We start from the raw sequence: 12,031 nt of genomic DNA on the forward strand, positions 1-12,031 counted from the left end.
GCTAGCTAGTTTATCATCAAGTAATCACATATATATTATAATACATTATGGGCAGCAATATTAATATGGTGACAGTAGTAGTAAGGGATCAAAGGGAGGGCGATTCCTCTGGCTCTGGGTGTGCACTCAGGAAAGGCGCATGGAGCAGAGAAGAATACGATCTTCTGAGGGAGTGCGTAGACAAGTATGGTGAAGGGAAATGGTATCTTGTTCCTTCTAGAGCTGGTACGTACGTACTCTCGATCATAAACTATAATAATATTTATATATGCATATATATTTTAATTAATTATTGACTATTATATTTAATTAAGCAGATATATATAGATTGATTAATTATTATTTTGTTGAAATCTCTGCAGGGTTGAATAGATGTAGGAAAAGTTGTAGACTGAGGTGGTTAAATTATTTGAAGCCAGGTACCAAACGGGGAACATTTACCGCGGATGAAGTTGATCTCGTTCTTAGGCTTCATAAGCTTTTAGGGAACAGGCAAGTTTATGATAATATGAATTTAATAAGCTTGTGCAATTCTAATTAATTTAATTATAGCATAATCATATATACTTTTAAAATGTCTATTTTTAACATTGATGTGTTTTCTTGATCTAACATTAACTGCCACCTAAAAGGTTAGGCTCAAATAATTTGAATTTAATTAGAGAAGAAAATGGCACTTTATTATTATTATTATTATTATTATTATTATTATGTGAGAAGAGATTTGAATTTGGGATAACAAAAAGTATATATTACGTACCACTAAACTATGTTTATGATAGCCACTTAAGTATTTTATCTTAAAATATAGGTAAGTTATAAGTTTCGATTATTATATGTATAATAATAAGCGTTAAAACTAGCTATGATAATAACCTCTACACATATATAATATACTATGAAAATGATATATATATCTTCTATTTTATGTAGATAGGATAATATCTGACAAAAAAGTAACTTGTTAATATATGACATGTTAACAAAGAGACGGAACTTCAATTCCAAAAAAAAAGAAAAGAAAAGGGAAACGTGAAAAAAATTGTTTGTTCTAAATTTGAATTGAATTATTTTAATTAAAAATATATATTTAGAAATAAAATTATGTTAATATCAGCTCCTTTTTTTCCCTAATTCTTTCTAATTCAATAGACAAGTGAATTTTCTTATTGAATACTCTTGTGGGCGGATAGAGTACATTTATTAGGCCAAGTAGCTATAAGTGGAAATTACATAAAATATGATATTTTTTTTTATAAATTTAACAAATATGCAGTTTTCAAATTGGTACATTTTTTATTGCTTCTGTTGTTTTTCGGAATGGATAGTGATATGAGGTTGATAGTAGTAACAAGTTATTACCACGTCAATTTTTAGAATAATTAATTCAATACTAGAGTAACTAATTATCGTGAAAAAAATATGAGAAAACAAAAATAATATTATCAAAATACAGGAAAAAAAACCGTAAAAATATTAAAGAAACAGATTAAGCCATATTTTAGTGGCATTATTTTTTTGTCCGTATCTAACAAAACTGAGTTTAAATTTACCATTTTTGTAAATTTCTCTAGCTATAAAGTGAATTAATGCACTCACCTAATGGCACTTGGCCCAAGAAGCGAGTCATTGGGCTTAACTGCTCTAAGTTCTCTTAGTTCTTATATAAACAGATTTTTGAGCATTTTCTGATAGAACATCTTGAAACTTGAGCATAAAGGTATGGAAAATCTACAAAAATACTTTAAAATCTAAAAAAGATATGAAAAATAAGGTTTATTACAAAAATACGGAATTTCTTTACAAAAATACAGAGGGACAAAAGTGTAAATATAAAGTAGTGAAATTGTACCCACAAAATGGAAAATACAATTTTTTTTTTTGTAAATATCAGTTACTATTTGGTAAGCAACTTTTACATTTTTGTAACTAACATTTACAAAATTAGTTTAAAAAGAGATTAAATTGTAACTAAAACATTTATTTTTGTAACAAAAGTTTCTAAAACTAGTTTTATAATTAGAAAATATAATTTTGTAACTATTACGGACATGAAGAAGATAGAGAAATTTTTTTAATTGATTGTGAAAATGTGATTGATGAATACAAGAGAGAGTACATCTATATATATGAGGTTAACTAACTTAACCGGCCTGCCTAACATACTAACTATAGTAATGGAAAAACAATAAAGCTAAACTAACACTAACTACAACTAACGGCTAATTGTAACTAATTTACAACTAACACACTTAACTGACAAATGAAACCAAACCAAATTCTTGTTACCCCCCCTCCCTAAAGGTGGACTGTATAGATTATATACAGACATCTTGTGTATATGGAAAGTAAGTGTAGTATAAGGCAATGGTTTAGTAAATGCATCTGCAAGTTGGAGGTTGCTGGAGATAGGTATAAGCCGGATAGTTGAGTTGTTAATCTTGTCACGAATGAAGTGACAATCAAGTTCGATGTGTTTAGTTCGCTCATGAAATGTGGGATTGTTAGCAATGTGTATTGCTGACTGATTGTCGCAATAAATGAAAGCTGGTGTGGTTTGAGGCAGGTTCAAGTCTGTGAGGAGGTACTGAAGCCATGTTATCTCGCTTGTAGTTGCTGCAAGTGCTCTGTATTCTGCCTCAGCAGAAATTTTGGAAATGGTGGGTTGTTTCTTAGTTTTCTAGGAGACTGGGCAATCTCATATGAAGATGCAGAAGCTAGTTGTGGAACATCTCGTGATGGGGCAGGAAACCCAATATGAATTAGAGAAGCCTCTGAGATGTAGTGACGAGTGGGGCGAATAAAGAAGACCTTGTCCTGGACTCCCTTTGAGGTATGGAAGCAGGTGGTTAAGGGCCTGCAAGTGAGTGCTTCGAGGATTAGACATGAATTGGCTGAGACAGCTCACTGCATATGTGATGTCGGGTCTCGATAAGGTCAGGTATAATAGCTTGCCAATGAGCTGACGGTATGAGGAAGGATTAGTGAGGGGTTCTCCTTGCTGGTCATCTAGTTTTGTCCGTGGATCCATGGGCGTTTTAGCAGGTTTACATCCTGCATAACCTGTATCTTCGAGTAATTGGATCGTATACTTTCGTTGAGAGAGAAGTAGGCCATCTTTTCCCTTGGCTATCTTGAAACCCAGAAAGTAATGTAAAGGTCCAAGAGCCTTGAGCTTAAATTTCTGATGTAGAGATGCTTAGAGTTGATGTAGTGCATCAAGATTGGGTCCAGTTAGAATAATGTCGTCGACATAAACGAGCAGGGAAATGAATTGATCGTCTGTGCCTCGTGTGAAGAGAGTATAATCGGCCTGAGATTGCTTAAAACCTTCTTGAAGCAAGGCATCAGAGAGCTTTTTGTACCATTGCCTTGATGATTGGCGAAGTCCATATATTGACTTGTGAAGTTTGCATACCATGTTAGAATCTGTAGACAAAGAAGATGGTAAAGTTAGTCCTGGTGGTAATTTCATATAGACCTCTTCATTGAGGTCACCATTTAAGAAAGCATTGTTAATGTCAATTTGTAACATATGCCATTGTTGCACTGTAGAAACAACAAGGAGTAATTTAAATGTGACCATTTTGGCCACTGGAGAGAATGTGTCAAAGAAGTCAAGGCCTTCTTGTTGTGTATATCCTTGAGCTACAAGTCGAGCTTTGTGTTGTTCTATGGATCCATCACTGTTAAATTTTATTTTGTATACCCAACGGCAACCGATTGCTCTCTTGCCAGGTGGGAGAGGCACAACAGACCATGTGTTTTTGTTCCTAAGAGCAGTGAGTTCTGTGTCCATGGCATCGAGCCACTGCTTGAATTGCATAGCTTGTTTGTAAGCCTATGGTTCCTTCTGTGAAGTAACTGCAAGGACAAAAGCTTTGTAAGAATTAGCTAGACGTGTGTAAGAAAGGAATTTAGTGAGAGGATGGGGAGTAGAAGATTGATCTTGAATGGAAGAGTACCATTCAAAATCTTTGAGGTAGCTTGGTTGTTTAGTGGGTCTGCTCGTCCGTCTAGGTCCCACTGGAGGTTCCTCAGGTGGAATGTGGATGGGATCAATTGATGATGGAGGCATGCTTGCAGTAGGTGATGTTGAGGCATTATCATTTTGTGAAGGTGAACTTGATTCTGCAGGGTTAGTGTGATGTGTAGGATAATCATCAATAGGTGTGTTAGTCACAACAGAAGAGGGTAACACAAGTTCTGTAAAAGGATCAACATTAGTGACATCTTCATGCAGTTTATGAAAAGGATAGATAGTTTCATGAAAGACAACATTTCTGAATATGAGAAACTGTTTTGAGTTGATGTCATAAAGCCTATAACCTTTCACACCCTGAGGGTATCCCATAAAGACACAGGGTCTAGCTCTAGGAGCAAATTTAGTTCTATGAGCTGTGAGGGTAGAAGCAATAACTAAACAACCAAAGTTTCTTAGATAAGCATAGTCAGGTTCTTTTTGGAACAGAAGTTCATAAGGAGATTGATTTTGCAAATTAGGAGTAGGGATTCGATTGATGAGGAAAGCAACAGTCATGACACATTCAGTCCAAAAACGAATTGGTATATGAGCTTGAAAATAAAGAGCCCTGGCAACATTCAACAAATGCTGATGCTTTCTCTCAGCAACAACATTTTGTTCAGGGGTTTCAACATAAGTGTAATCATGTAATATTCCATGTTCCTGGAACAAGTCCTTCAAAACAAATTCAGGGGCATTATTAGATCTAAACCTTTTAAACATACAGTTAAATTGATTTTGAACATAAGACATAAATTGAGGGATAATACCTAGTGCATCAGATTTTTGTTTCAAGAGGTAAAGCCATGTAAATCTTGAATGGTCATCAACTAAAGTGAGAAAAAATCTGTGTCCAGAATGAGAAGTAATGTGGTAGGGACCCCAAATATCACAATGTATTAGATCAAAAATATTAGAAGCAAAATTATTGTTGCTAGAAAAAGGAAGATTTCTTTGTTTAGCCAGAGGACAAATATAACAAGGAGAAACCTTGTGTAAATTTGCAGTGTTACAACTCAGTTTATTACTAAGTAAATGCAAGTATTTATTAGAAAGGTGTCCAAGCCGAGAGTGCCAAACATCAGCACTGATGGAGAGAATGGGAGAATCATTAGGTGAGGAATCCAGTATGTATAGGCCATTCTTGGATTTACCTCTGCCAATCATCCGCTTGTGGATAATGTCCTGTATGATGAAGTGGTCAGTGAAGAATGTAACATAAAGAGAATTGTGGTCAGTTAAGCAATTAACTGATATGATGTTGTATTGAAAAGTGGGTACATATAAAACATCATTTAGCATCAGGTGGGGTGAAATAGCAACAGATCCACATTTATTGACCAATAATTTGTCATTGTTAGGCAATAAGAGCCTAGTGGGAGTGACAGTGCAAAGGAACTGAAAGAGTTTAAGATCAGAACAAATGTGTCTTGTTGCTCCTGAATCCAATATCCTGGAGCCATTCACAGGAAAGGAAGACACATTGGAGAGTACGATACCTGTGTTACCTGTGGATGTGCTAGGGTCGGATGAGTGCACACCAGTTTGTTGCACAGCAAGAAGGTTCAAAAGTTGTTGGTACTGTGTTGAGGTGAGTTGAGGTAGTAGGATTGGACTGTCACCAGAAGAAGTTCCAGTGTCATTACTGGTGTGAACTTGGTTGGCCATAGCATCTTTTCCTTTGTTGTTCTTGTTATAACCAAGTGGGTAGCCATGTAACTTGTAACATTTTTTGATGGTGTGACCAAGAATATTGCAATGAGTGTAGAAAGGCCTGTTCCTCTTTTAGGGATACGACTTGTGTCCAATTGAATCAGTTTTGTTCGAGGTGTTCTTGTCTCCGCGAAACGCAAAGGCCATGCTTGGATTTTGGTCAACAGCAACAGTTGAGTGTTCTCGTTGGTTTTCCTCCTGTGTAACCAAATGAAAGACTCGATTGACCTCAGGTAGAGGATCCATGAGGAGGATGCTACTCCTGACTTGTGAGTAAGAATCAGAGAGTCCCATCAGAAATGACATGATATACTCCATGTGGTGGTGTTCTTGGAGCTTCTTGACACCACCACAGGTGCAACCATTGCAGATGCAAGAAGGACGATAGTGAGACAATTGTTCCCAAATTGTCTTCAGCTTAGTGAAGTACATGCTGACTCCCTGGTTGTCTTGTTTTAGGTTCATCAAACCTTTTCTCAAATTGTATATGTGTGGTCCATTCTTTTGATGGAAACAAACCTTTAGATCATTCCATATAGCTGCAACAGATTCATCATACAAAATACTAGAGGAAATTTCTTTAGAAACAGAATTCAAGATCCAAGATATGTCAATGTTGTTATTTCTAGTCCAGGCATTACAAAAAATAGGTTCAGTAGGTAAAGGTTTAGGGATCGAACCATCCAAGAACCCGAGTTTGTTCTTGACAGAAATCGCCAATTGCATTGCTCTACTCCACGACATGTAATTGTCTTGACCAGTGAGAGGTTGAGAAACCAGAATGTTACCTGGATTATCGGCATGGTGGAGGTAATAAGGATTAGAAGGATCTTCAAGGGGATTCCTTTGCTGGATCATCGGAAGAGTTTGATTGCTTTGCACGACCGGATTCGCAGGTTCCCTGAGCACTGACTGGGCAGACTTGTCACCGATTGTAGCAGGAGTCGATTGATCATCATTAGACATCTTTGGATTGAAGAGAGATCAGGTGAAGAACACTGATCAGAAAAACAGAGTGCAGAAAACGCAGAGCAAGGATAAACACCAACTCTGGTGAGAAGATCGCCGGAGAAGAAGAGAACACGGCGATGGTGAAGAAGACTCAAGATCGGGGGAAAGCCTTTCTTTCCCGCTCTGATACCATATTGCGGAAATGAAGAAAACAGAGAAAAATCTTTATTGATTGTGAAAATGTGATTGATGAATACAAGAGAGAGTACATCTATATATACGAGGTTAACTAACTTAACCGGCCTGCCTAACATACTAACTATAGTAATGGAAAAACAATAAAGCTAAACTAACACTAACTACAACTAACGGCTAACTGTAACTAATTTACAACTAACACACTTAACTGACAAATGAAACCAAACCAAATTCTTGTTAGTAACCAATATTTACAAAAATATTTTATATTTGTATTAGCATAATTGTAACAAAGATTTATAAACCTAATTTTAAAATATTCAAATAATATTATTGTGACTATAATTATTAAACCAATAACTAATGTAACACATGGATATTGAATTTGAACACAATAAATAAAACATAAATTTATTTAGTTTGATCAATTTTTTAATTACTTATCCTTTGTTATTTTTTTCTCATCTCTCAACATATATAATACTAATTTATTGATTGACTTATTTCAAATAAGTTTATAGTAATATTATATGTATCATAATTATTTTGTTTATATAATGCGTTGTTAAACTATTTAAATATCAGGTAAAATGTAAAATATTTAAAAAAAACAAAAAGGATAATAAAATAAAATGTAGACTACGAAGACAAAAAAATAGAGAATATTAGGGAAAAGAAAAATAAATTTAGTTGATATATATTTATATATAAAAGTAGCATGTTATAAAAAAAAACATTTATACTACTGTTGGAATCATTGTGTTGGTGGTTCAGCAAACAAAATAAATCAATTTGTGGGTGGATACTGTAGATGGGCACCAGCAACCTGTCGAGAACAAAGAGAAGAGAAACGAGAGTTCAATTGGGAGCACCGGTGGGGTGTCAGCCAAAGGGACTCCGACGCTCAAGTCAGTCGGGTTGTAATAAGAGATAATAGAAAGCAATAAAATTACGATATAAATAATTGAAATAATGATGGATGGAAGAGTCGTAAAATGGTCAGAGTGACGGTGGCGATGACGGAGGGGCCGAGCGACTAGGTCAGGTCCAATTAGACTGACTAACTAGTCTTGCTTGACTGGATCGCTCAGAAATAGAGTAGCCTTTTTTTCAATTAGAGAGTAAAGAAAGTCCAGTGATTATCTGATCTCCTCTTTTTCTCAGCCCCTGATGGTCTTATTTATTGACCTTCTTTTGTTCCGTTCTCCTCCGTCTTTCTGATTCGTTTGACTCGCTCCAAGTGGTTTCTTTCCGAAATATTCTCGGCGAATGTGGTGGGAGCCTTGACTGTTTCAAGGTCCCTGGCTGACTGAGCGTATTCGGGTTCATGTTCGGGTATGGTTTTGGGTGTTTGGATGGTACATTGCATATGCGAGCCCATTTACATGGGTTTGAGCCTTATTGGCTATTTAGGCTAGTTTATTGGGCTGAGTGATTGCTTGTTGGATTCTTTTTTATCAAGCAGACTGATTTTGTCCACTATAGATATTGAAATGGAAGTCATAATTGTGTGGCAAGTAAGAGATAGAGAATAGTTTATATAGAAAATTAAACTTTATGCTGTAAATTTGTAATTATTTTATATGACTGTATATTAAGATTTTTTTCTCAAATACCATGCAACTTGTAATTTTCTCTAAAGGTATTGTGTAGAACTGTTTGATTCGTATGAACTTGGTAGTAATTTGCATTTTGTGTACTAAAAGAAATCCACAATTTTAAAGCATTATTCAAAAGTTAATAAAGTACTTTGTGTTGCGCTAGAAACCTCAACATTGATATATCATTATATAGCATGTAATTTATAATAAATATACATATTTTTTTTCTCTCTAATACTCAATATCGTCAAGATCTATTTCATATTAACAAGTAATGTTTATCTTTCACAGGTGGTCTTTAATTGCAGGTAGAATTCCAGGAAGGACAACCAATGATGTGAAAAATTATTGGAATACTCACTTGGGAAAGAAGGTAATGATGGCCTATGATAAACTTAAACACGTGAAAAAGAAAGATGATGACAAGTTTATCATCAAATCCAACATAATAAAGCCTTCTCCTCGGACCTTCAGAAACCACTTTACTACTATTGCAAACAACAATATTAGCTCTCCACCACCAAAATATGTTCATACACTTAATGAGCCTGAACCTATTTTAGAGAAGAACAATGAGAACTGGGAGTGGGAAAGCATATTAGATGGCATGATCAACAACAAGGACCAAGAAGTTATGAACCCTATAAGCAATATTGGTTTAGATGAGGAACATAGTATTGCAAACTTCTCTGAGTTAGAAGTTGATTCTCATCGACCTTCTGAGTCAAAAATCAAGGACTATACTACTAATAACAGTAGTATTTTCATCACAGATGGCTACCAAAATCGCTCGATGGACTTTGTCATGGACATGGACCTTTGGGATCTTGGAATTAGTTCAGCAGAGAAGGAAATGCAGTAGTATATAGTACTATACTATTAAGAATTCTCTCGATCAACTGTTATAGTACTCATATATATATTAGTTTGTATTGTCTGTTTATTATCTCATTATTGTCTACAACTACTTATATATAGTACTACACTATTAAGAATTCTCTTGATCAACTGTTATAGTACCCATATATATATTAGTTTGTATTGTCTGTTTATTATCTCATTATTGTCTACAACTACTTATTAATCATGTCGGTGAAACCTGAAATTGACATCTCGACAATTTTTGTTATTCTCTAAAGTTGTTTCACCTGATGGATCAGATTGGTAATCTGATGAATCAAATTAAAATGCACAATTTTGCGTCAATCAAAAAAGGAGAAAAAAGAAGAAAAGTATAAGACAAATCTTTTTGTATATTCCTTAGTGAATTCTTTACAGTAACTGTAACGCCCTGGATAACCAAGACCGCTACAGTGTGTACTTATAAAGGTGCAAGACTTGCTAGTCACGTCATTAATTTAAAAACGTGTCATTAAACATGTAAGAGCTAGGGTTTAAAAGGTTTTGGTCTCAAAAAACTCATTTTATATAATTAAACTGTTATATACACGGGATCCAAAAGAAACAGAGTTGAAAGTTGATTTACAAACTTCCAAAAGTACATAAACAAAGGTAAGACATACTAAGGCAAAATAGACAATCTCTGGGTCTCGCGTCCCTGCCTAAACCTCAATCGTGGCGGCTGAGCAGCTGGTCATGTACATTCCGCTCGCTGAGGTCTCCAGTCAAGGCTGATCCAACTTGCCCTTGCCTTTACCTGCACCACGTAGCACCCGTGAGCCAAGGCCCAGCAAGAAAACATGTGTAACACAAACAGTAGAAACATATAACAAACTCACTAAGCATGAACTCTCATCAAGTAATCCACAATAGTCAACCAGCATATATTCAGAGTCATGGTTGCAAACAAACATTTATAACAATCATATCACATAATAATCAGGGCCGACAACTTAGGCCACACCCTCTGTTACCCCACTGACTCCGGCCCGCTTAAACCGAGCTCAATGCATATTAAGCTGTCCTTGCCTACCAGTGGCCAAGCTGCGCCCTGTGCGCTAGTGTAACCCTTGGCACCCTTAGGCCGTTGGTTCACTAATTAGCTTGCATGGCATAATACCATATTTTCAAGCATACACAATAGGGAACCCTTAGTCCCATCACAGATATTCAACCAGGTGCAGTTTTCTTACCTTTGATCTTTGCGGTAATTATTTACGAGCAACACTCCTCAAGCATGATCCGTTCCCGAGCCTAAGTGTAATGCCCCGAACTCTCCGATGTGGTTTAGTGGCGGTTTAGTAGGCCGGGAGGGCCATAACTGTTTAATTACGCCATTAAATGAATATATGCATGTTTATGTGAATTATATTATAATATGATGATATATGCATGCATGCGGGTCCACATTTGAAATATTATGCTGTTTTGATAATTTGGCCCATTGAGGGTAAATTTGTGTATTTGGGTGCATGATGTGATTTGTGAATGAGAATCCATTATTATGGAGATATATTCGAGCTATTCGGCATGAGACAGTCATATTTAGTGGATTAGCCGTTTTGTCATAACGGGGTCAATTTTGGGGTAATAGAAATGTTTATTTGATGATAAATTGAGAATATTTGAGATCAGGGTGAAATTCTGGAAGTTTTGACTATAATGTCCCCGGGGGTGTTTTCGGGACCCCGAGCATTAGGTTTTATTTGAGGTTACTTAAGCTTGAAGAAGCTGTCAGATAGAACGTACGATTAGAAAACCTCTCGTTCTCCTTTGTTAGTTCATTTTTGCCACCCGAAGCATATTTGAAGAAATCTTGAGTTCTAGGAGTCGGAATCGAGCGAGGATCGAGGCATATCGATCCTAGGAAAGATTAGAAGCTTCTTGACTGAAGGATTTGACAGAAAACAACCTAATCTAAGGTAATCTAAGTTTAAAGTTTTGAGTTTTTAGAGTTTCTAAGCTTTGAATTGGACTTTGTGAATTGTTGGGTTTTTGATTCGTTTGAACCTTGGGTTTTGAGGGTTTTGGTGCATTGGGAAGCTTGGGAATCTTGTTTTGATGATTGGGGAATGTTTAGGTATGATTTTGGAGGCTTCGGAGTGTTAGAAATGTGTTTTGGAATGGCCCAGAGTTGAGGGCCGCGACCCTGTTCTTGGGGTGCCGCGGCCCTGCTTTGAAGAAGCAGGTGGGGGAAGGTGTACCTGCTAGGCGCTGCGGCCCTTGATGGAGGGCGCCACGGTCCTTGCTTCAAGGAACTCTGGGGGCCGCGGCCCAAGGTGCTAGGGCCACAACCCTTGCCCAGTTTTTGCCCCGTTTGCTCGTTTTGACCCTGGGAACCTAGTTTTAGGCCTCGGGAGTGTCCCTACTACTTGGATTAGTTTGGATTGATCTCTCGGAGGCTATATATTAGTTTGAGAACATTTGATTATCATGTTATTGATGGTATCCTATAATGTGTTATGATTAGGTAACCGCTAAAGGACTAAAAGCTAAACCGTTTTCAAGGGTCGTTCTTTTGTTCATTCTAGCTCGAATCAGAGGTAAGAAAACTGCACCCAAAATGTGACATGCATGGTTATTCATGAGGCATGTTGGTTGTATAAATGTGGACATGAATTGATTGTGGAATGCTTAGCAAATC

The 12,031-nt window shown here is 36.4% G+C and overlaps 1 protein-coding gene across 1 annotated transcript; it reads left to right on the plus strand.

The window, feature by feature from the left end:
- LOC133833590 (transcription factor MYB1-like) lies at window positions 1–9,349 on the plus strand. Its single transcript, XM_062263447.1, has 3 exons — window positions 1–225; window positions 363–492; window positions 8,779–9,349. The coding sequence occupies exons 1-3, from the start codon at window positions 48–50 to the stop codon at window positions 9,347–9,349; spliced, it is 879 nt and encodes a 292-aa protein (XP_062119431.1). The 5' UTR covers window positions 1–47.
- Window positions 9,350–12,031: the final 2,682 nt, after the last annotated feature.

This window comes from Humulus lupulus, chromosome 1 (assembly GCF_963169125.1).
Source record: "Humulus lupulus chromosome 1, drHumLupu1.1, whole genome shotgun sequence".
NCBI lineage: Eukaryota > Viridiplantae > Streptophyta > Magnoliopsida > Rosales > Cannabaceae > Humulus > Humulus lupulus.